This window comes from Calonectris borealis, chromosome 1 (assembly GCF_964195595.1).
Source record: "Calonectris borealis chromosome 1, bCalBor7.hap1.2, whole genome shotgun sequence".
In the NCBI taxonomy this organism is placed as follows: Eukaryota; Metazoa; Chordata; class Aves; order Procellariiformes; family Procellariidae; genus Calonectris; species Calonectris borealis.
In genome coordinates, this window is record NC_134312.1 from 106,045,115 (window position 1) to 106,071,475 (window position 26,361).

Consider the following 26,361-nt stretch of genomic DNA (forward strand, 5'->3'; position numbering starts at 1 on the left):
AAAAGTTTGCTTCTAACACAAGGAAAGCCCTGGAGTTGTGGAATACCATCAAGTGTATTAGAGAACTGCTGAAATCTTAGTAATAGCTGATATGCGACGCGCTTACAGGCTTATCATTGCTTATTTTCAGGAAACTTCATTTTAGTTAAACTAAACATACCTAACACTTTGGCATTAGAACGGAGAAGATGCAATCACTGAAACATTTCTTTGAAACAGAGCTCAAAAGCAGAATCATATTATAGCAGTTCCTTAAGCATCCTCTACTTAGCTGAGTGGTGGTAACGAACTGTGTGCATAGTCTTAAGCGACAGCAAATTTGAGGTATGGAAGCATGTGGTGAAAGAGAGTAATATTGCCTCACTTCTCACAGGTGCAGAGCCAATGTGTAGTATTTGTGATTCTGTTTGTAGCAGCACACCATAAAGATTCTGTATTCTATTCATAAACTCCTCTGGCTGCAAGATCAAACAGCAAAAGTTTGCATGCGGGCAACAGCACTGTTCAGATTTGGATCTACTTATTTTCTGTAGTGTTGGTAACTACGTAACTGTTAGCAGTAAACAGGGGCTAACTTACACTATTTCTGTAATCTTACTAAGACTGGTAAAAGTGATCCAGTGCAAAAGAAAAGGATGGCATGATTTCCAGAGCATGAACGAGGTAGAGGCTTGTGGTACTTCAAGGAGGATTTGGCTTTATTTGTAGAACTGAAAGTTAAGGGTATCAAGTACTTTATCAACCACACAAGTCCATAGGAAGTCCACTTTATACTCCACCTAACCAGGAGAGATGCAAATTATGTGCGTTCATTTCTTTTAGACATACTAAGTCTTTCTTGGCTGAGATTTCTAAACTATTAATCAAGAATAGCTGACTTTGCATCAGCTTATAAGCAACAAAAAAATCATGAAGCTTTCTTATGGCAGCTCTGTCTCTTAGAGCAAACATTTATAGTATAGAAGCAATGCAGAACTGTTTATTGTATCAGTTTTTAAATGAAACGTATCCCAAAGTTAACAACCACTATTACCATCCTATTCTACTTGCTTTCAGCATCCTTTCTTCTTCCCTACCAACATCCAGCAGCCTGAGTTCTAGCTTCTGTTTTCTTTGAACACGTTGGGCGTTTTAATGTTGACTAGCTTGCTTTCTAACTCTTGTCCTGCAATTAGAGACATGAATTTTATGTATAGTTTTGCAATGGAACCTTTTAACCTGAGATTTTAAAAAAAGTGTCTATAATTAGGAGAGGTGGTCACATGTCACATTAAATCTTCAGAACAACTTCTCCACTTTAAAAGGAAATCTTTACAATCCCTTTGGAACTTAAACATGAAGCAGAAGTACTTAAAAACAAGAGTTTATTGTTGCTCTGTTTGTTGGTTTTGTTTTTTTTTTTTTAAGAAATTGGTGGATTTTTAATTTGATACTATGAGTCAGTTACTGAATAAGCCTGAAGAGCAAATTGCTATAATATATTGATTAAATTCTTTTTAATAACAAGTTTATCTGAATGATATTGGGAATTGTGGGAAATGTGATGATCCTTTCACTACCTATGTTTAAGTTTGATCATTGGATTGAATTAGTCAAATCAGTGCATGTAACACTTGTCATTAAATTTGCCTTTATTAAGTGGATGGCTTTGGCATATCAGTATATTGTAGTAATATATATCACTAAGCTGTTGTCATATATAGCTTCTCAGATATGTTACCAGATATGTTGAAAGATACAGAGCTTCCTGCCTTTCTGACCTACATTTTTGTACGAATTCTTCTGTTCTGATCTCATTGAAAATATATTCTTCTTTCAGCTGTTCTTTATTTGTAGGCTGTTGGCATAGTAAACCTTATTGTACTTATATAAGAGAAGTGGTACTCAGTAGACATTACAGTCCTTCTGGTCCCATTTGGTTTGGAAAATCTTTTTCTGAACAGTCAGCCAGTCAAAAGCTATATGAAGAGTCACAGCCAGCTTGGAGTCAGTTTTTCCTTCCCTTTTATACTGCAGTCTTCTCTCTTGACTTATTGCCCTTGACGTTGGGTTGCTCCATTCTACATCTTGTACTCTTAAGATGATGTGCCCTAGTGTGAGACATTCAAGGACTGAAACATTAATTTTATATGTGAGCATGAAAGTCCATACGTGTTCTTGAGCAATATGAATCGCCACTAGCTTATCTCTATTTGTATCTTGACATTTCATGTTGTCATATACTTCTAAAGTGCAAGAAGGAAAAAAGAAAGTCATGGAAAGAAATGGTTACTGTATTACAAATATTGCCATTTTTACATGTCATAACATATCAAAGCATTGTAATGCTAGAGTGAATGAATACCAGTCGTACACTTATTGTTGGGTGAATTTAGGGTGCACAGACATTTGAAGTCAGGGTTGTCCATAAGCAAATAGCTAGATGAGACCTGAGGTATCACAAACGTTTTCATCAAAATGCTGCATAAATATACTTTTTTAGAAAAACATTAATTCAGGCTTTCTGACATTTGCAGCCTGCACCTAGAGCTTCTAACGAGCAAATGAGGTGACTTGAACGAGTCACTGGCGTGCGATTGCTGAAGGCAAAGATGCTGCTTTGCAGGCTGCTTTGAAGTGCGGTTATCTAACTGTCCCTGCCTGTTAGAATTCAGGGGGTATCCGGCACGTGGAGACAAAGGGCTTAATTTAGGATCAGCTGAATGCCATTTTCTATCAAGGTAGTTGACATGTTAAGGTTAATAGGTGTGAATAAGAAATAGAGCATACTAATGTGGGAATGCATCTTCGATCTGCATAGGAGAAGAAACAGGTTTCCAGCACCATGAGTCTGTGTAACTATTAGAGCGGCATGTGCTATTGCCCAATTTCTGTTTCATTATGTGAAGGAAAAAGGAAAACATTTCTATGCTCATGCTGGATTTTTACTTCATAAATTGTGCTCTTTCAGAAGCCTTTTTGTGAGAAACAGGCAGCTTGAGCTAACAAATTATTTCTGCCTAATTAGCTTCAGTTTGGAGATAGCTGAATAATCAACATCTAGGTCAGCTGTCTTTAGTTCCTGATTTTAGATAAAATTTTGAGTATTAACAGGGAAACCATTCATAAGTTTCCTTTTTTTTTTTTTTTTTTTTAAAATACTGACTAGACCTTTCTGTGGAGTAGAGGTTGATTCCAAGGCCTGTCTGCAGTAAAAATTCAATACGGAAACCTTGTTTTCTCTGTTCAAAAGGAACATGGCTAAAAGGAGGGGGAAAGAACAGAAAAGGGGCTCTGATTTGTTTTCCATTTAAATTATTGCATCAATCACAGTAATTTCAAAATAACCTCCCCCACTTTTGTAGTCAGATCTATTCCTGTATGTCACTGTTTCTGCTATCAGAAAGTTTTTCTTAACGTTTGATTGAAATCTGTCTTACCGCTATTTAGGTATGTCTGTTATTGGTCCTATTTTTAAAGGAGGAGAGATTTCCTTTCTGTTTTGATGGCGCTGCAGTCACTTTTTTCATCTCTTGTTAAAGTTTTTCAGCCATTCTCCTGGAATTAGTTTTTCTTGAAGTTCAGTGCCAAAAGCAAGTCACGGTCTGACTGAAGTTTACCGAAGCTGGAGAAATAGGCAGATTCATGGTGTTGAAAATTCAAATCCTACGTGATGTTTGTGCCAAGACATGTTCCATTTGTGATATGCTATTTTTCAGTATTTCCTAACTGTTTCCTTCTTTTCATCTTGTATTTATTACCCCACAGTTAAATAATTCTTATTCCTTTCAGTGTAGCATTTTGCATTTATCCCAACTGAACATCCCCTCTTTCACTCTGGGCCATTTCTTGCATTTACTCTGGTCTTATGGCCTACTTGTGAAGCCACTGTAAACTTTGCCATCTGCAAAATAATTATAGTAATAATATTACTAGTGTGGACAAAATATGTGAATGGAAGTGTGTTTGTGAAAGCACTAGCAGAAGCAACAAAATGAGGATTAAAAGAATGGCCTGTATTGATAATGGAGAATACTGTTTCTATCAGTAAAACAAAGGAGGGTTTTTTTTCATGTCAAGACAAGAAGGTAGGTACTCTGATAAGTGTCACCATCTCTGCTGTGGCCCAGAGAAATTGTCAGAGGACCCTACAGCCTAACAGCAGTGGGATGGCAACAAGGTTTAATATATGCTATTCCTTTTCCCATTAGCTCAGTAGGAAAACAGACATGTTTCAAGTGAACAAGGATAAGCAGACAGGGAACAGCAACTTTTCCTAATGCTTATGGAGACTGCAGTAAGCAAGATTCTGGAGCAAAGAATGGATTATAAAAACTATCATCTTTCAGAGGGTGTAAAAGGTTTGTTCAAAAGCTGGGTCCTCATCATGAATCCAGAAGAACCTAAGAGACTTGATGAAGACTCGGTAACTGACATCCCTTGTTGTCACTGTTGTATGCATGGGCTGGACCACTTGGGCACATGAGCCTTGGTATAAAAGTGAATGAAATCTATGGCAGAATGAATGTCAGTGGGTAAAAGCAACTTTCTTAAAGATTTCAGAAATAACTCCTTTCCCTTCCATAAGATACCACGCTGATTTTTGTTAAACAATTTTTCTGCAGTGTTGGAAGTCTCATTAAAATTAAGCATGCTCTCTCTCCCCACCCCCCCTTTTGTTTTTTTACAAGGCTTGTTATCTTGGCACAAAAGCAAATCAGCATTTTATGTTCATGATTACCACCAATATGGATTTAAGTACCTTCAGTTTTACATTTAGTTTAAGCAAAAAACATCCATATTTGTTTGAAGCAAAAAGGTATAGTACCCCTCCTCCTCCTCAGTACTGTGCCATGAGTTAAGTGCTAAATGGCTTCAACTGTGCTCTGAATATCCTGAGCTGAAGTTCATCAGGCCAAGGTGTTTAATTTAATTAGAAAATTCATCCAAATACTCTCTAATATGCTTTTTCTCAATTGTAAGTTGACCCTTTAGTCTTCACTAAAATTAAGAGTGTGTAGAGAGGAGGAACAGAGGTACTCTTCATCTTGAAATTAATTATGCTAGTTACCTGTTTTTTCAGTGAAACTCAAGAATTATTAAAAACAAAAGGGCCTAACCACTTCAGGTTCTTTACAGTCTTCCTTGCAGCTGTAGTTTCCTCCATCTTCCCTGTGTCTATGGTGCATTTAATAACTAAGTTCTTGTTTTCCTTAATGCATCTTGATAGCATATCACCTTGTCCCTTTAATTTCTGTATTATTATCTTTCTATTCTTGTAGCATGAAAATCTAGTTGCTACTTTCTTTTGGTTTCTTTCTAGGATATGAAGTGAATGAAAAGTTCATTAATTAGCCATATTGATCTGTGGCTATGCTTCTTGTTCTGCATGCATATTAATAATTCATAAATTACGCTTGTGCCCATAGCTTGCTTTGTACAAAATCAATTTCTTTGAGAAATTGCTGGTCTTTGGTATCCTTTCCCTTTCTTTCGATCCATCTTGGGAATAATGATTGTCGGTTCTACAGCTGTTGGTGTGCCTGGCTTTCCATTTTCTCGTTTCCTTTCTTGTCTTCACTTGTTGCCAGGTATCTTCTTTTATTTTAACAGGTAGCATTTTGGCAATGAAAATTGCTGCCAGGACATCAGTACATGAAGGTTATATGTCATTTTCATTGTCATCCTTATTGCTTTTCCATCTGGGCACTTTTTCCAACAGCTTTTCTACATACTTTTGAAAAACAGGCAATGAATAGCATTCTCTAACAGGTATGTTTTGCTGAAAATGTAGATCCTGGTAAATCCAATCTAAAATCCATTGGAGTGTCCAATGGGGATGGGGATGATTATTACGATCTTGGTACTACTTTCCTAGCTAATGGTCTAATAGCAGAGATCTTGCCTTTCCTGAGAGAAACTTGTCCACCGTGCTGACAGTCAAGCAAGTTTTGGAACAGGTTCCCCAGAAATGTTTTGCAGGCTCCGTGTTTGGATGTTTTCAAGAGCTTACTGGATAAAGCCCTGAGCAATCTGGTCTGACCCTGTAGCTGACTTCCAGAGGTCCCTTTCAGCTTGAGTCGTTGTTGTTCCCATCCCTCTGATCCCATGCTATGACTTGTGATCCTTGTCTTTTCTCCTTCAGACTTGCTTATGATACTATGCCCTAACCTTCTGTGGGTAAACTCCTGTGGTAAGTGGAGGTCACCTTTCTTGCCTAGATGAGCTCTTTCCTCTCATTAACTTGCAGCTTTTTAGCAGTGGCTTTCCTAAATAGCAGCTTTTTACAGCTTTTTGTGTTACTTCTATCTGAAAAGTTCTTAAAGATGAGTGAAGATTTAAAAAAAAAAAGAAACCACAAAAAAAAAAAAAAAACACCCAAACCCAAAATACCCTAAACCCCCCCAAAAAACCCACAGCCACAAAAAAATGGCTTTGAATCACGGACCAAAGCATAAGGGTTGATGAGGAGGAGAATTGCTCCAAAAGTGTACTCCCAAGCCCATCTTAAATGTTAAGGGTAGATGCACCTTCTGATTCCTCTACTCTCTCACACTGAACATGACGATCCAGTGAACACATGGAGTAGCAGAAAGTTCAGTTTGTGCTTTCTGTGTGGCAGCTGTACCACTAAAGGTAAGCACCAGTTCCATGACTCTGACTCTCCACTCCCAGTTCAATGTGTATGTCTAAGCATACAAGAGGTAAGTTGCGGTCAACAAAATGGCACTTTTAAAGCATTGCACTTGGCTTTTTCATACATTATATCTCTAATTCTGTGTGCAGTCAGTTTCAGTTTTGAAGAAAGAGATGGTGAATTAACTCATTGTATGAACTACCCTGAATTGAAGTAGTTCTATTTTCATTTTTTCTTAGAATAACCCCACATTGCATCTTCAAGGTGAACACACAGATACACCTAGGGAATATAGTAAGTTCTCAAAGTAAAACCAGAGAAGGTTTCTCTTCTGTCTCCTGAGACAGATTCACCTGGAGAAAATTAACATTGATATCTTACATATATGAATCTCTGGTTGTACCTGAAAAAGAGAAAAATGTGCCTAAGTAAAGACAAAATGTAATTTCAGATATGTATTTTACTGGTGCATTTAAGGGCACTTGCACTTCTGCTAGTGATTGATAACTATGAGAGCTTCAAGTAAAATATGAAACCTAGATCTGTGAACTTTGTGTTTTGCCTTCTGTAGTTTCCAATTTTGAATTGCTGAAGTACTGAAAAAAACAGGAGACGCTATTTTTGTGTTTAATTTTCTAAATCAAAGTAGTACAATGAAATCTTGATGCGTTAATGATAGGTTTCTAATCCACACTTCATAAGGGTTGCTCCTTAGTAATTTGTAGTCTTCTACATTATTGACTTAGAGTGACTTTTTTTAATGAGCAAAGTTGGAAAGACTTGTATATTCAGCTGTTAAATGCTGGTGTGAGTTATTCTACATTGCTTTGTCAGTTTATTCAACCTGACCTCTGAGAATCCATTTATTACAATATTGAAGATCATTCAGAGGTAGGCTGCTTGTATGATAACTGCTGAAACAAGACTAAGGAGAAGTGCTGGTACAATACTTGAAAACTGGCCTTTGATTTTCATCTTTTGCCCGTAAGATGGGCAAAAATATTTTCTAAGAGTTTGAGCGTTGGATTTGTCACATACATCCAACACATTGAAGACTTTATTTAGAAGTTTTTATCTTATGCCATCACTGTACCTGTAGCTAAAAAACTAACCACGCTGAGAAGCTGTTTAACACTCAGCATCAGATGGAGTCAGCCATTGTTTGGCCACTACAGTGGCTAATACTTTAACATTAAAGTTACTGCAACTGGTCGCTCCAGTATTTTATTTGCATGTTCTACTGTCACCACTGCTTCTTAATGTTTTTGCAAGAGGTAAAATCTGAAAACGTGCTGCTTTCACCAGTGTATATATATTTTTAACTTCTAGAAGAAGATATATAGAACATCTGGGCAGACATGTTGATTTAGAAACTTTTTAGTTCATTTTAAATTTGGATTTTTTTTCTGCATTTGGGGGTTTATTTTTTAATTCTTCCTTGAACAGTGCTTGAACTGTTTTAATTCAGTGTCTTGTTTCAATAACAAAAGAAATTTTCAGCACTTTGGTATTACACAGCAGTGTTAATGATTGAGGAAAAAAGAATTTTTTTTAATCTACTATTTTATAACTTGTATTTGAAAGAAGAAAGCCTTCCTGCAATATCTATTTCTGGATTAGAGTGCTGGGTCAAAATTGATACAGAAACTTTTTAACTTCTTCCCGAAGAAATTTTATTTCCTTTCTCCATATCTCCATGGATCTCCATGGCTTTAAAAAGCTCTCTTTTTCTGTAATGCATAGTATAAGATCTCATGTGGAGGGTGCAGACTGGCTGTTGTTGTTACAGGAATTCTGGAGCCTCTTTTTCTTCAAAAATCCACGACAATGAATTTCGGGCTGGAGTGGAGAGGGATTTTTTTTCTGCATTCTTACATAGTGTGTCAAATGCCCTAGTTAAATATCTCTTGCTTTTTGTACAGCTTTTACTAATATATTTTGAACAATAAGTAAATATATGGAACTATCTAATGAGATACAGGCTTCTTAAGAAGAGAGGGTCTTTTGCTGTGTGCAACTATGACAGCATATATACTGTAGCTACTTCTGTAAAGGATTTCCCTTAGGAAAAAAGCTGTATGGGAAAGTTGTTTTTTTATACAAACAAACAAAAAACACCCAAAGCTTTCTCTGCACACCCTAAACAAAGCATCCAGGGTTACCTTTAGCCATTACTTTTGTGAGTAAATCTTTTAATCCCTGTAGATATAATGAGAATGAGTAAATTTAATCTTGTCATATGGTTATAATTTCCAGATGGATTAGGCATAGGATCATGCCAGTGTTACTATCATTGCCACTAGTACTGGTTCAGGACAGCCGGCTGATCCCAAGGCTGCTTAAAAGATCAAAAGGTTTTCAAAAGCGTTCTCACGTCTTCTGTTGTCCATACACTTCTTTCTTGCTAGCTTAAATTCACTTTCTGAAAATTTCTATATACAGACAGAAATTAAGTGTTTCAGCACAATTTTTGATCCTTTTTGGGCTGTACTGTTATCTTTGTCCCATCAGTATTGCCAGAACCATATCCTTTTGCTTTTAGCCAAGAAATGGTAGCAAGGGATAAAAATGAAATCCTTATTAGGTATTCTTTTGCATATTGAGAAGTGCAGTGAGAAAATGAGAGCTGATTTACATATCAGTTAAAAAGAAAATAAATATTTACATACATACCCATGCTGTAGTTGCATGCCTGGAAAACACTGGATAACGAGAAGTCTGGATGCTTAAACATTTCATTGTACAATAAAATCAAAACTATAACAGTTCCCAATCCTGATTTTAAAACAGATTATGAAAGGATGAAGATGAAACCATCAGAATCACCTGTAGTCTTTTTAGATATGTTTGGTTATCCTTTCTACATGTCCAGTCTTGCTCAGTTGTGTCCAGACTTTCTAATAGATGGGTAAGCTGTCACATAGGTAATCTCTGTAATAGGGCTGCCATATATAATACAGAGGATTAATGTACTTAATATTATTTGAATGTGTTTGATTTGTGATAGATGTTTATGTGAGTCAAACAGGCCATGCAGAAAAGAGTAGTTTCTTTATAATACTCAGTAAGCCTTACATCAGTTTACAGCTGGTCAGTAGAAACTCTTATCTGCTCTTCTGCAAAGCTTTTAATTATGCTGGACCATCACCCCCACAAATAGCACTTGGATTCTTTTATCAATAGTAAGGGTTGAGGAACAAAATACAAATTTTCCTATTTTATGATTTGCATTTACTTAGTGGTGTTTTATGTGTCATTAAACATTCATGAGATTAAATTAAAACATTGTATCAAAATACGTATTTCAAAACATCATAAAAGCATAGTAATTCAGTAATTAATGTGGTAGATAATGACAGCCTTTACACTTCCAGCTCTATCTGTACAAGAGTTCATTGCTTTTGCTACTCTCTTCCACCGTAGTGGTTACGAAATTTAGTCAGAGCATCAAACTGAACAGAAATCAAGCTTTTTTTCACTCAGAGTACAGGTTAGTATTTCCACCACGCTGTCACTGAAACAAAAGAGACTCCACTGCAAAAAAAAATACTTCTATTATGTGCTTAATTAAAATGCACAATTGTTGTTTAATGTTTTCGTGAAAGTAGTCTTCCAAAACCTAGATGCTTGTAAAATTCTGAAATGTGAAAAGTGGCTTTTCTGTGAGGTTTAAGTTGGAAGGCAAATGGGCATGTTTACCAAACCAGTTATTTTTCTCTGAGAAATATCTGATTTGTGAAGATCTTAAAATTCTTTTTGACCCTATTATTCAGGATCTGGTTAACAGTATTTATGCCAAATTCGCTATGTTGCAAGGTGTGGAGAGGCATTGATATTAACTTTGTATGGCTGGAGAGCACTGCTAGACATACTCTTATAGCCTGGATTAAGGAAATGGGATAAATTGTTTTCAAATTAGCATAGCTATAACAATTGCATTTGCTGTTAATAGTTTTAAAGGAATCATTAGAGATGTCAGGGCTTTCAGCAACATTGATAAATTATTAAATTTAATGTATAGTGTAGATCACAGAAGCAAAGAGTGAAATGCTTGAGGGAGACGTTCCCCTGCCATGTTAATAAAATATACAGTGGAATAGTAGCAGCCATTGCAGATGCTGAGTTTGAAAGGGCACTGGAGAGAGTAACTAGAAGTTGTAGTTTGTATTTTTGTACATTGTACATGACAACAAATGAATGCTAATTTGAATGTGTTTATAAAACAAAGGGGAGGGAGGTGTGTATGTAATGCACATATAAGGCATTGAGGAATAAAGCTGGCAAAGTATAATTTTCCTAACTTTTTTTTTTTAAAAAAAAGTAACAAACACGAAGACTTTACCCAAGAATGTGGTGATCTGCTGTTTCTCCCTTCGGGCACCTGCCCTCTAGAAAGCAACAACTAACTTGGTGGTTCTGAACCTTTCTCTCATTTTGCTGTAAATGCTTGTGAGGAAGGGATTCCTTAAGATTGGTGATTTGTTAGCTAATTGACAGCTTTGCGTTTTTTGCTCATGTGCATTTATCTCAGAGTAAATTTGCAGTTACTTTTAGTTTAGGCTACTTTTTGTGTTATGTCATGCTTCAGTCTTTCTTGTTGCTAGAGATTTAAATCAGTAAGACTAATTGGAAAATCAGTTGGGAAATTTCCTAAACTCATCTGATAGAAAGAGAGTAGTGTAAAAAGACTTAAATAAAAACAATTCTGTGAATATCAAAATCCTTAGATTTTTGTGCGGCCCTATTTTCAAAAGGTTGAGCAAACACAGAAGCCCAAGCGCAGTTTAAGAACCACTCACTGACTTCAAAGAATGTTGCTTCACTCTTCCCTAATCCTATTAAAGACAAGCTCTAGCAAAATAAGATTCTTCTATGGCTTAAAATTGGCAGATTATGGATTATAGAGCACTGTTATTTCCCTCTCTGTATGTTTTGGATGGTGGGGAGTGGAGATGGAAGCTTTCTGTTGTAACTTTAGAAGGGAAAAGGATGTTTTAATTATGTGCAAACAAGAAATTCAAAGGTACTTAAATAATCATAAAATTAAAACATTCTATTTGTTGTTGTCCCAAATAAGAAGAAATTGACTTTCGAATATGTGTTAGCTCTTTATTTCCCCATTTATTTCCTTACATTTTCTGATTTTCTTCTTTCAACATTATTTTATCTTTTATATCTGTTTGAATCCTTTTAAGTATCTGTAAGGTATTCCAACTCGTCGTTACACTTTAAGTAACTCACCCCATTTTAACAACTGCAATCAGAACGTTTGTCTCTTAAAAGGTCTTCTATTAAATATAAGCTTCCTTTTGTTCCTCTGTGCTGTAATAATTCAAACTCTTCTCTGAAAAGCTCTCAAAGGAGTTGTGGGGTTTTCTTCTGTAAAATTATATGCTTTTCTCATTAACACTTGATCAGATTCTGACAGACTGTAAAATACTGCTAAACACCGATTGATTTTTGATGGTCACAATTATGTAACTTCTTAAATGCAATTCAAATCCACTCATTTTGTTTAGTGGTACATTTTTAGTCTAGTGCATCACATAAAGTGCTATGTGTATCTACTATAACACTATATACTTATCATTCATGGAAGATTCCAGAAGAGACTGGAAGGTACTTTCTTTACTAGGAATCACTATGCTAAGATGAAATTTTCAAGACCAAATGTCATACAGCTTCTATATGTTCTGTATATTTTTCCACTCTTAAGTTTTCTTAGATTTTATTATTATTATTATTATTGCTTTATATTGAATATATTAGCATGAATTATGTTGCAGCAGTTCTTCTAGGTCTTTTGCTTTGATTTATTTCCCATTTAACAGTAATTTGGCATAGTTCCTTAATAGTTGTTTTTAAGTATAAAATCCTTCTGGATTCTGATGCTGCAGAATATGGAGGGCATCAAAGGCTGGACCACAATACAGAGTACTTCTCTGAAGAATATCCTCACAATTATCGACCTAATTCACTTATGGTAAGTAAGATTTTTTTTTTTCATTCTGCTTTCATCTGATTAAATTTTAAAATTCTGTGGACAAATATAGAGTCTGTTCTAGGAGTATTTTGGAGGGTAGTGGTGTTTTTTTAATTTATTTTCTGAAATTATCCTTTGTATGAATACAGTAGAGATGACAATGTTATGATTTGATTATGATCTATAATGTTAACTGATTTTTCTCTTTTGACATTACATGTACATTTTCATGCACTCTTGCAGTGTCTGGCGCACAATGTTCCTTGCCAACATGCATGAAAACCTTCTAATGTGCTTTTGAATTTTCATTTTTAATATCATCATTTGCTTTATTTTCATGTCTGAGAAACTCCATGCTTGCTTTGTGATTTAAAGCTCTGTAGAAACTGAATCTTGCATTGCTTTCTTAAAATCATTTGCTTAACTCCACAAACACGAATTGGAGCAAATCATGCCTTTGCCAACTGGCTTTCTCCTCCTCAGTTTACAGAAAAACTTTGCAAAATGGAACAGACCTTCTCTGTTCACAGCACGAATTTCCAACCCTAAGTGATATGAATAATGGATAAAGACTTTCCCACAAATCAATTCAGATGAAGTGGGAGGCATATCCTTGCGTACAATTTCTGTTAGCTGAGGTGGTGACTAATAAAAACCCTACCTTGTCTTCATTACTCTTGAATTCATAATCACTTATAAAATTAACATTTTAAAAATGTCATTTTTCCCATTCTTTATATATGTAAATGTATACGTATATACACATATTTCCCATTCTTCGCATATGTATTCACATATGGGTATGTGTGTATACGCTCACAAGCGCAACAGAGTAAGATTCAAAAAGGCCATGAATTAAGGCAGAGTTCACTGAAAAAGTTCTGAGAACGCTTATATTGCTGACTAGATTTTCATATCTAAAACATATACGTGGGTGAAGGGGTGTGTATCTCTATGCGTAGGTATATCTATACACCTGTAAATAAGTTACACTTGTAATCTTAACAGGCTACAAAAATGGAGTATCTGCACTGATTTGCGTGGGCCACTCCTCTTCCATGACAGAATGGAGACATCCATTTCTAGCGTCACATCTTAACATCTCTCATGAGATCTAAACTCCTGAGAATTATTGTCACTTTTAATCTATCTCACTCGCACTCACCCAATTTCATTGTATTCAGGGTATTGCCATTTCTCTTGATTGCTTGTTTTAAAAATAGTTTCATTACATGAAAGAATTATTGTGCTTTCATCAGGCTTGGTGTAAAGGATCTTGGGAACGTTTGGGTTTTTTAAGTATCTGTATGTGACAATGACCTCATAGTGTGGGTAAGTATCTATGCTCATTTGCACACAAAGAAACTAAGGCTCTAAGATCTCATTCCTGAAGGTTATGTAGCAAATTAATTCTTCCAGAACTCTTGCTTTGTGTGTCCAATTCAAATACCTTACTTTGGTGATTGGAGAGCATCTTAATTACCTACCACTAACTTAACTTTTGCAAGCCAATTAACTGTAATTTGGAATGTTGTCCTGGTTTCCCAGCTGAAACCAAGACAAACGTATATTTCACATTTAGACTCTTAGGTGGTGAGTGCAAGTCATTCAAGACAGAAAAAAAAGCGACAAAATGTGAAGATGCAGTTTACTAGGAGCATGTGGATGATAAAGGCATGTGACAAGCAAAGCAGCAAATGCACTTCTTTTGCGGCATAAACTGTGGCATGGCAATGGCTCTTCTGGGTCAGAAAGAAACCCATGGGTCACGTTAACAAAGCAGCATGGGTCACTTTAACTTTCTTTTATGTCCTTCAGCAGCCCAATTCACAGACCACCTTCAGCCAACACCCCAGAGGATGCCACAAGCACCACATAGAGGTAAAACGCTAGTAAAAGGACACCAAGTAAAAGTAATTGGGGAAAAAATTCTGGAAAACCTGACTAAATTCAGCAAGATAGAACTCCAAGTAAGAAAGAACAAAAGTTACAGTAAATACTTCTAGCTGCTGTTTTACAATAAAGCAGCAATGTTTTATTTTAAATAGCAATTTACATCCCAATTCTTGGGTAATCAGTTATCCTTGGGAGTTGCTTTAATCTTAGTTGAAGTTTCTAAAATCCAATTTAGAAGTCTTCCCCTCAAATTTATTTTCAAAAAATGTATGATGCCACCCCAAAAGACTCCTAAAGGTTCTTTTCCTGCTGTTTAACAGTTATCTTATTCTCTTTACATAGTGCATGAGACTTAAGTTTCTTGTTTCAAAAATTTTAGTTCCTCCTCCACCACAAACTTCAAAGAAATATTTTTTTTAATGACAGATGCACTTCCCTTAAGGTGTGTAAGTAAACATTGTCAGCAAAACATGCCCAGAGGGCTATGACAAAGTGAAATCACATGCAATAATTATGCTGCTCAAGTCAGTGCACAAATGTGTTACAAAAATAGAAGATTAGATGTGACATGATTCATTCTAGAAACGTCACCTAATAAAAGAAATATTCAAAGTGTCATTGCAAAATGAAAGAAAGGAGATATGAAATTCCTGGAGCAAAGAACCCTGGATGAAGAGGAAGCTTTGTAAGCTGCTAGGCATTTCACTGTAAAATTTTGTTGATGAACAGATGATGATTCAGGTTTGTTTAGTAATGCTGTAGAGGGCCAGTTTTCAAAATCATCAGACACCTTGAAAACTCCTTAGAAAAATGCACAAAAAATGTCCTTTGTAATATGACTGATTTAAGTAATGTTTATAATCTAATTTTTCCATTTCACTGCTTGCTCTGTTCTGGATTGTTAACAAATATATGAAATGTACATAACTTTCCACATAATCAAACTTTCTAATAACAAGCTGTTAACCACTTTGTCATTGTAACAATAGACTTTTTTTACCACAGTTTTATTTCTGTTTACGTCTCTGCTGTGGTATTCTCCTAATAGTCTTTTTTGAGGTATGTTTTATAAAAGTTGTGTGCTTTTTCAATGCTTCTATAAACTTTTAGTTTTGCTTATGTCTTATGATCTCTTTGCAAAATGTAAATTAAGTGCTGCACACACATTTCAACTCCTCTCAGATCCTAGTGCCTCTTTATGTATAAAGTCATTTGTTGATACCTTACTGGGTTGTTTTAGTTGAATGCGAAACTTATAATTGGGGCGGGGGGAAGAAAAAAAACCAATGGTTTAATCATTCAAAATGTTTTTTCAGTCTTTTCTAAGACATCTGACTTGACTGAATTTTACTGTAAAATGTAACTAGATATCAAGGTGTGTCCTAGTAACTTTTAATATTTTTGTACCACACCAAAAGTTAGGATTTTTATGAAAATGGTGGGGTTTGTATTTTGATGCTTTGTGCACCAACAGAACTGAGTAATAAGCAGGCTAAATGGAATATTGCAGAGTATGTTGTGTCATTGGCAAAGTAGTATGCATTTTATTGAGAAATTTAATTGTTTAACATATTTCAGCTTTTATAGATTTACTCTTTCTATAGTTCTTTCCAATTAGTTAAAAAATAAATAGATGCCAAAATATTCCTTTCTCCCTGCCCCCAATACTGTGTTTTTCTGATTCTCTATTTTTGGCATCCACTGATACAATCTTTTCACATTAAATGAAACTGAGATTATATATTTTATTTTAAGAATATCCTTATTGCTGGCTTGGGTTTTTAACCTTGACCTTAATGTATACTGTTCAGTGTTAAAGTGCCGCTTCCTGCTTCCTTGAGTCTATTGACAAATTAAAATATTCACATAGACTGAAATTATCTAAAAGCTTTTAGTGACCTTAGCTTTGAAAATAATCATTTGAATACTTTCATCATAAGGATTTATGTATTGAATTTTAAGGGACTGATGTAGTCTTTAACTGTTTTCTCCCCTGATACGCACAGATATACAGAAAGAATGTTAGTAGTTAGAAAATTAACTGTTTTAACTAGGGGAATCAGTAAGACTAATACCAGCAAAGTCTTTTGTTATTTTTACCTCTCAATGTTTAAGACATACAAATTTATTTGCTCATATTCATTGATCGTTTGACTTCTTAAAACAAGCAAAACCACAATCAAGTGTAATGATTCCAAAGTTATTTTGTAATTTTTTTTCATCCTATCTTATTTTTTAGTCTACTTGTTTGTGTTTGCCGGGGGTTCCTGTTGTCTTTTTAAAGCACTCTTTCTTAACCTGAAGAAAGAGTGCAGAAGATAATAGAGGAGAAATTTTGAGATACAGCCTGTGCAGTATATGGACTTCTTTTGCATAAATGAAGGAAGACAGTCTGAGAAATGATTCTCTGCATATTCATGCTGTATAGCTGTAAATTGAAAAACAAATTGGAAGGCAGAAATTCACATTATTTTAAGCATACCTTCTTTGTCATATGCAATATCCAGCAAAATGAAATCCGAAACGTCTGAGGTTTTGTATAACAAATTATAGTCAGAAAGCAAAAGCTATTGATGGTTAATTATATTCTCAGAATAGTGTCAGTGTCTGACAATTAGTAGTGGTACAGAGACATGAGATTGTCTAAAGCCCTCATTTTAATTAAAAGTTTGGGAAAATGTTGGCACAGACTCGTGTGGCATTGCCTTCTGCATCTACCAGCTGCAATATGCACTATCAAATATTTTTCTGCAGTGCCTGATCTAGCTCTAAGTTCCAGTAATTCTCCCATCTGTTCCAAAATGACCTTGAAATGTTTTTTAGGGCTTGGTGTTTTCCAGCGCTGAAAGTGGGATGAAAACTTGTTCATTGCAGTTCCAGCCAATTTCAGTTGTGCTTGCACCTGGTACTGAATCTAGTCTGACAGATCTGAAAGTAGCGGTTGTCATTTGCAGAACTTCTTGCTTGTGGGGTTTTAGATACATTTGGAGATTGCTGTGTATTGTAGTCCTCTCCCAAAATACCTAAGGTGAGCTTCCTGCTTATAACTGCTATTGTTCACAAGTGCTTCATGTATTTGGTATTTCTGTATTCTTCTTAGCTTTTCTAATCTCTTGTTTCTTGAAATCTGGATATTTACAGCAAAAAAAGTACACGGCATAAGGATTTGTATGGCTGAAAAGCATCATGTATGTTCGTGGCAAGACGTAGTAGTACCAGTTGTTCTTCCCTCTTTGTGAGATAGCCTACATGAATGGACTATGATCTTGATAGAACACCATGTATGTTTGTGGAAAATAGGTTGATTGTAATAGTGTCTTTTTGTCTCTGTATTAGAGTGGCTGTACTATTTTAGTGCCAGAAGCTTTGATCTGTGTGGGATTTGCCTAGTTTCAAACAGTGTAACTGCCTTATGGTTTAAATGGACAAGCAGTATAGAAAGATCAGAGGTGGTAACAAAAAACAATTTTGTATGTATTTGACTTATAAACAACATTCCTATCCCCCATCATCCTCTCTGTTAGCACATCTGCCTGTGAATTATGCCACTTTATTCCTGGCTGAATACTCCATTGAGAATAAAAAGACTTTCCATGACAGTTTGATGCCTGAATGTTTGAATGTTAACTTTGTCAAAAAATTTTATTCATAGCTGAGTCACCCCAACTCTGTCCCAAACAGATCTCGTGTTCTCCCTACCCCATATTCCACTCCCCCATAAGAGGAGGCTTCATGAGTCTTCCTCTGTGTGGTTTTAAACGTCTTCACAGTTTCCTAAAATAGCAGAGTTTGTGTGACACCTTAGAGGACATGAGGTAGTAAGTAAGCAGTTGGTGTAGAAAGCAGAGGGCCAATTCATTGAGATATCTAAAGCCCTGAGTAACCTGGTCTGATCTCATAGCTGACCCTGCTTTCAGCAGGGAGTTTGGGCCTCCTGAGGCCCTTTCCAACATGGATGAGCCTGTGGGGGAGGAAAGAGCTGGGAAGGGCCTTTAAGGTGAACACAGAAAGCTAGAAACAGAAGAGAGATTCAGAGGATGATTTGATTGACTGATAGTCAAGACGTTGGTTAGCTATGAATGTATTCACTTCAGTATTCTGTACTTTGGGTTTTCACTTCTGTCCATGTTCAAGTGAGCCTCATGAAATGGTGAAGGAGACATGAATGGGATAAAACTTGTGATCAGAAAAAAGCAGGTTAGAAGAGCAGAGATCAATAGAACTGAAGCTGGTAATCGGAACTATATAATTCAGCGATGGTATATGAAAGGAAAAGGGAAGACAAGAATCAACTTCTGAGACCTTCCTCCTAGGGTACAGAAAAACATCAGAAATGACATATCTCTGATAATGTCTTTTACTGATGAATACCTAGGTTTCCTATGATGGTTTTAATCAGGACACCTCTATATACTTTTACTATACTTATCTATCTATAGGTAGATATATATCTCAGGCCATGTGCTATATGTATAAAAACTAGCTAGAGATAATGAAGAGCAGCAAGAAGGGGATTCTACAGGTATACTAATAGGAAAAGCAGCTTAAGAAAAAATGCAAGTGCCTTGACAAGGGGAAGAGTCAAACTTGTGATGGGCACTATGGAGAGTACGGGAGTATTCAGTGCCTTTTTTTACCTCAGATTCCAAGGGTAAAGCCTGCTCCCAGACCCTTTTGTGTGCCAGTACACTACTGAGAAGAAAGTAGCAGTAGCAGAGCAATAGATTAGGGACATCTTAAAGATGGGATACACCCAAAGGTTTGGAAAGATGTCAGTGATGTGATTGCCAGGCTGCTGACTACCATTTGTGAAAAATCATAGTGGTCAGGGGAAATTTCTGACAACTGAGCAAAGGCTGTGGTAAAAGCGAAAAGGCAGGCTGAGGGTTCTGTAGGCCAGTCAGCCTCTCCCCTCAGTTCCTTGAGAGGTCAAGGACCACCCCAAATCCGTATCCAAACGTGTGGGGTATATGAGATGGGTCAATCAGAAAGCCAACCCGGATTTTAGCAAAGGCAAAACATGCATGATCAACCTGATTGCTTTCTGTGATAAAATGACTCTAGGTTACTACAACCAATGCAGTAAGACTTTCAGCTTTGTCTCCTACAGCATTCTTACCTAGGAGCTGCGGAAGTACAGGCTGGATAAGATTGTTAGGTGGGTTAAAAACTGGCTGGGCTCCTGCAGTTTTTGTAATCAGAAGCTCAGTGTCCAGCTGTGAACTGGTGTCAAGCAGAGTACCCTCAGCACTGCAGGGGCTGATACTGTTTGGAGTCTTCAACGGTGACTAGAAGGATGAGACAAGAGCGTACCCTCAGCAGATTTGTAGATGACACTGAATTAGGGTGAGTGGTTGATAAGTTGAATGTTAGAGGTCCAATCCAGATGCATCTCGATAAATTTGAGGGTTTAGCCAACAGAAACTTCATAAAAATTAATGAAGCAAAATTCTGCAGAGGAATCCCATTCATCAGTTAAGCTTAGAAACCAACTTGCTGAGTAGCAGCCTGACTGAAAAAGACCAGGGTTATGCTGGACACTAAGTGGAATGGAATGGAGTTTGTCACAGACACGTATCATAACATGTCAGAACAGATGTCTTCATTAGTGCATTTCAGTGAGTTGGAATTATCTTTATAATTCTTTATTATAATTTGGACCTAAATAATTTAAAGACAAAAAAAGGAGAGGAAAAAAAAATCCATGCTACTTTACCTAGGAAATGCAAAAAGAACTGTGGTTACCATTTTTTTCAATATTTAAGGAAGACAGAACTGAGTAATACAATAGAAACATGGTTGCTTCAGTGTCTGAGGATGTTAGTCTTTTATTGTATGCTATCGCACATTTATTTCTATAATATTACGAATTGTATGTATGTGTTTTGATATGAATCAGAACAATGGATTAAAGTATTATAAGCAAGCAGAGTTTTTAATCTAAATCGGGTAGAAACATCAATTAAAATATACCTAATGTTACTAATTAATTAGCTTTTAGCTAAGGATTATCCATATTTTTATGTATTTGAAAATGTCTGGACTCAAACATACAATAAGATGCTTGCATTTCAACTTATCCTGTAATGGATTCCTGACTTTTTTTAATCATGCCACTTGGTGGCAAATTGTAGCACATGGTTGGAGCATAGTCTACTTGGTGCACCTCAGTACACTCAGGAAAAGGACAGAGAAAATAAATCTAAATTAAGGGGGATGTGTTACTACAAGAGCGGTAGTTCAGGTGAGAGGTGCTGAAGGAAAAGGAATAATACTGGAGTGGAAAGGCTGAGGAAGCTCTGGGATTCGGGGTGTCAGAAGAGGAAGGAGCGGAGGTGAGAAATCTGGGCTGAGAAGTTTGAAAACCCTTCTGGGCTCCTGGGCAGGTAGTCTTGCAGATTTCACTTTACCTTAGGAAAGACAAGCAATCTTTCCAAACCTCATTGGCCACATTTTTCCTCCCTTCTCCCTCACACAAATGTTGTGTGTTCTGTCTATTTAGACAAATAATAAAGCTAGAGCATATACACTGTAGTATTTCTGGAAATACTGTTGGGCAGCGGGGGGAGGAATAATCCCAATACATTTGTAACAAGAATTATCTAATACTTTTTTAGTAGTATTTTTCCTTTTAAAAAAAATTGTACAGCAGTGGAATGAACAATTAATATTCATATTTAATAATTATTAATATAGTAATCAATAATTAATATTTATTCATTGTTCATGACCTAATTGTTTTGTTGCTTCTTGCAGTTTTATTTAAGCCTTAGAGGTGGTTACACTGACCAATGAAATAAATTGATAAGATTAGGAGATAATGCTGTATTTGGCTCTGCTATGATTTAGCAAGAAGCCCACCAAGATAAAAAACACTAAAACACGTGTTTAATTTGCCCAGGTAACGAGAAAAAAAAATGTGACTGAAGTAATAAGATGGCAGTTGCATCTCTTCATGGCAAACAGAAAACTTATCTCTCATCAGTCTAAATACAGTCATTTGCTCAAGTTCTGAAATTGTGCTTAAAACCAGTTTTAAAATTCTGATTGGCAATGACATGGTAGGAGTGGGATGCTTCCACACTGCTCTCAGATTCTCAGCTGATGTAAATTGACTTTAAGGCAACTGGGCTAATTTACTCCTCCTAGGATCTGACCTATTACTGACCAGAATATCATTGAGAATTGCTGTGTCCTGTATTAATGTTCATTTTTGTTCCCTTAACTGAAGTAACTTTTTGCATATTCTTTCTTAGAAAAATTATTTCTATTTGTTCTTTTTCCCCTCTCGCTTCATCATACAAACCCAGAGCGCTGAATTTCTCAATACACTATTTTAAAATCTCTCCTTTATCTATACATTCTGAGCTAGTTGACTTCATTAAGTATTTCCTCTCCTGCACAGATTTGTAGAAGCTATTTATCACCGAAACCTTAGGGGAAATCATTATGTTCACTGCCTTTCATGAAGCATTGGACATAGCTCCGTCTGGTTCAATGAAAATCAGCTGTTCTTTTCCTTTTTCTCCTTTTCCTAAAGCTTTTTGCTTTATTGCTTTGTTCTGTTTTGAAAACTATGAAAGCCTTTCATGCCATCAGGCTCTAGTTTGCAGATAATGTAGTTGAAATTGCAGAATATTAGACATTCCACAGGGATGGAGGATCATCCAAAAGAGGATATTGTCAGAATGAAGCCAGTAATCTTCAATTCTGTGTTACCTTTTATAATTGCATTTTTATTGACTTGTTCAGCAAACATGTTCATACGCTTGACAATTGATGGAGTACCATATATCAAGGTAATTGGTAGATAGTACATATCGGTCTTGTTTTCAGATTGTGACTCTACTCTGGTTGGAAGGAATGTCATGTAAAATATATTGCCACAAGTTCTTTTGTGATCAATGAGAAGTTTTTTGATTATATCTGTTTGGGTTTTTTCATGGTAATCAGGAAAAAAAGGTAAAGCAAAATGCAATCATTTAATGGTTAATTTTGAATCTGTCTTGTTTTGAGAGTGAATTTTATTGCTCAGACACTGAAACTTCATAGATGCCAAGAGTGAGAAGAATACACTGCTGTGTCATATTGCTGCTATTTACCTGTATGAAATTACATCATAGACCTTGCGGCAACTTTAATTCACAGCAGAAGAGTGTTCAAATGCTGTTGCGAAACTTTGTCATTTATCATTGTACGGTCTATTGACCTAGATGTCCTCAGGTTTTTGAAACTGGTCATTGTAAGTCATATGAGGCCCTCTACTGGTAGACACTTTAAAATATATCAAGCTAAGATTTAAAAAAAAAAAGAAAAGAGGAGAGATTGCAATGAAGCTGCCTTTTAAACTTCTAGATTATCTTGTGTAATTCAAGTGCTGGGGACTAAGCATCGATAATCACTCTTTAAATGTGATTAATATGACCCACAACATTGCACAAATGTTTAATTTTTAACAGTTAAAATATTTCACATTTCTTCACATACTGCTATTTAGAAATTGTATCCTATGAGGTTGATGTTTTTTTCAGCTCTTCTTGTTCTTTTCATATTTTTACTAGGTCTACATTCCAAGCAGAGTGGCTATTGTACTTCATAATATGGATATCAAAAAATGACGTCTCTGTAACCATCACTGAAGAAGCAAGTCATAGAAGAAGTGCTGATACGCTGATATGCTGAAAGCTGATAAGCTTACTAAGTATAACAAAACTTGCTCTAAGGAAGCTTTCTGAAACTGAGTATAGTAATATTAGGTGTTTAACATGTAAGATTAATATTCACGTATAATTGCAGAGCTCTTGACTTGCTAGAACCTCTTTTGAGGAAACTATACAAAAGAGGCAGAAAGGAAAACGTTGGTTTTGTAGTTCTAGTAGTACAAAATTACACTTAAGATATTGGAAAGCAGCAGGTATTCTCGATTAAATTGTTTACAGAATTTTATCAGGAATAACAAGAGTGATTCTGCTCCGAAGTTTGTAATTTCTTATAATCCTCTCTTTTGATAGTGAATTCAAATGTTCATTATATATTAACGCTTCTTACTAAAAGGAAGTAGTTTGCTTAAATAAAACAGAAGTTTTTGGCTAAAAGGCAGCCTTAATGGTTTGTGGGACCTAATTTGAGGCTCCTCTTCTTCAGTGAAGTCCAACATGCTATTAGAAATGTTTATCCAAATGGATGAGAAGGTCCTCTGAGAGTATTGTACTTTGCCATTTTTTATTTAATTAGAATTGCACAAAAATGCTGAACAGCAAAATGAGCGGGCCGATTGACTGGTGATCTGCTGATGCTACTGTGTGTGTTGCTTATTAGCTCCCAATCAAATCATTTGGTCTGTGCATCTCACTTGCTACAGCTGAAAAAAATGACACAACTATTTTATTTAGATGACTAAAATATTCAGTGAGAAGAGTGTTTTGTTCTTACTGCAATGATACCACACTGGAAGATGTACTTAAAATGTAATTCTTCCCATTGCATTTATTTCACTAATGTCAGGACCTTGCAATACTGAGTTCACTATTTCCAGAAGCTGCCTTTCAGCTTGGAACATGATGATGTTCTTGCACTTCTATAACTTTTGAAACATTGCTTCTCATGAAGAAGCAGTCTCAAAATACAGTGATCAAACTAAGGTGTTTTTTGGATAAAATCAAGGTAGTTAATTATTGGAGTGCTGCTAAGATTATTCAAGTGAGTTCTTTCATGAGCTACAACTTCTTTGTAAAGAGATTCTGTATATTTGAAAATGTATTGCAGAGTGTTCTGGAAAATTAATACCAAATTAACGAGACATGCTTTATTTTGTTCCATTTATTTTAAAACATATTTGAAGTGGTTCTGAAATGAATGTCTTTTGTACAAATCTGAATTTTCTAACTTTTAAAGTAGCCAAAGAGGAAGATGTCCGTGACCATTTCCAAGTCATAATTTTACCCAGTTTCCTGTATGAACCATTGTGTAAATGACTGAATAGTTGTGCCAACACTGAAATTCTATTCACAGTTCTTGGAATGCTTACTTGTGGCTTACTTCTTAAACAAAATAAGGGATATGATGGAGTAATGCATCATGATAGAAAACAGATTTTTGTAGAGTTCACACTGAAAGGACTTTATGAACATCCCCAGTCTGCTATGTTCTGTGTGACAGAGAATTTTGTGTTGCAGTTGAGTACCGTAATACTGTTTTGGTTGATGCTTCATACACCGGTTTGATCATTGTTTGGTAGTGGGCTAATAAAAGCATTCCCGTTACACTAAGACTTTAAAGAAAATACACTGAACTGTTTTAGCAACTGGAACTGATGATCTTTTTTTTTTTCCCAGGTTGTTTTCCTTGTAGTGAAATAACGAGCAGCTTCTAATACATGTTATATTTACATTGTATTGATCTAATATGTTTTATAGGGTGGTTTGTTTTTTTACTGGCACCAGTTCCAGGTTTCAAAATGTAATGCAAGGCAAGCGTCTGTCAAACCTTTCTTTCAAGAGAAGGAATAAATGTACAATGTGAAGTATAAACTGTAAAATTACATGCAAAATAAACTCTGAAGAGGATAAACCAAATGCATATATGGTTTCATTGCTTGTACTGTAAAAGGATTGTACAGTAGTCTTAACACTGGAGGAAAGTATTAGATTTTGCTCCATCTTGAAATCAGGAACTTGTCTTGGTCAGAAACAGTCTAATGAGATTGGTAGAATATTTGTCCTACACACATTTTTCTTTTATGTAGTAATAGATTGATAAAAGCAGACTACAAGATTTGCAAGATGAACACATACATATAGGAAACATAATAATTAGGACTTTTTTTGGAGTCCTTGTCTACATTCTAACAGTGGGTGTGCTCCTGCCTGTCTTGCGAGGCTGGAAAATTTTCCCTTGCAATACCCATGGAAAGACAGTTTCTTCCTCCTGCTCTTTGTATTCTGATGGATTATGAAGAGGAATTCAGCTACTGCTGTTCCACCTTCTGTCTAGCGTCACACTCAAACTGTAAGACTTCAACCAAGGTCCCTCCTTAACTGTTATGTGCTGAGGTTTGTAAATGCCCGTCACCATGACTGGTTGAAGCCTCAGACACGTCCCGAGAAGCACATGAGCTCCAGAGCTTTCTTGCTTGGGTGCACCTCAAATCAGCACTCTTCAGTCAAATACAATAGTTTAGCTCTGTCACAGAAGTAAATTAAGTGGTCCATGGTGATGCATCCCTGACACGAAGCTCTCCACAGAGATTTAGACATTGTGGAAGAACTCTCTTTAAAGATAACCTCTCTTAGTGTAAAAGGCTGATAAGTATTTATATTTCCACACTTAAAAATATATACTTCCCTGTCACGTGAAAAGAGTACTGGTAATTCTTGGCACCTCTGGCCCCAGAAAGTGTTGCTCCATGGTCTCTCCGACAGTCAATGAGAACTCAAGTTCGTCCTCACCTGCCGGTTTATGTAAAGATTCAGGCTGACCTTCCTTCCATCTTGCTGGAGATGGAGGTCTTGCTTCCCTCCATCTTGTGCTGAATGGTTCTTTGTACTGAATAATTCAAGTTCTTCTCCAGCCCAGGTGATTCTTACGATGACAGGCAGGCATTCACTGGACTGGCATATTCTATGGGCAGTAGGTTTTGATTTCCTTCTTGTTCTCTCCTTGCATAATTCAAGCCTTACAGTGCTGAGGTTTATTTTGAAGATGAAGAATGGAGTGGTTATTTCAGCTTGGTGAGTACTTGTGGAGAACAGATTTTAATGGAAAAACTGTTTAACCTTTCTGTTTGTTTTTTTCTCCTAGGAAATTTGTCTTGCTCTTTATTTTCAGATTAGTAAAGAGTTTGTTAACCATGTGTTCTGAAAGACAG

General features: G+C 36.1%; 1 protein-coding gene across 1 annotated transcript in view; it reads left to right on the forward strand.

Annotated features, from left to right (window-relative positions):
• Nucleotides 1–23,400, forward strand: part of GBE1 (1,4-alpha-glucan branching enzyme 1) — a 179,187-nt gene extending 155,787 nt beyond the window's left edge. Inside the window, exons 15-17 of the mRNA XM_075170299.1 lie at nucleotides 12,472–12,599; nucleotides 14,418–14,480; nucleotides 23,057–23,400. Coding sequence (XP_075026400.1) covers nucleotides 12,472–12,599; nucleotides 14,418–14,480; nucleotides 23,057–23,113 — 248 coding nt within the window. The 3' untranslated portion in view covers nucleotides 23,114–23,400. The remainder of the gene's footprint in view (nucleotides 1–12,471; nucleotides 12,600–14,417; nucleotides 14,481–23,056) is intronic.
• The last annotated feature ends 2,961 nt before the right edge of the window (nucleotides 23,401–26,361 follow it).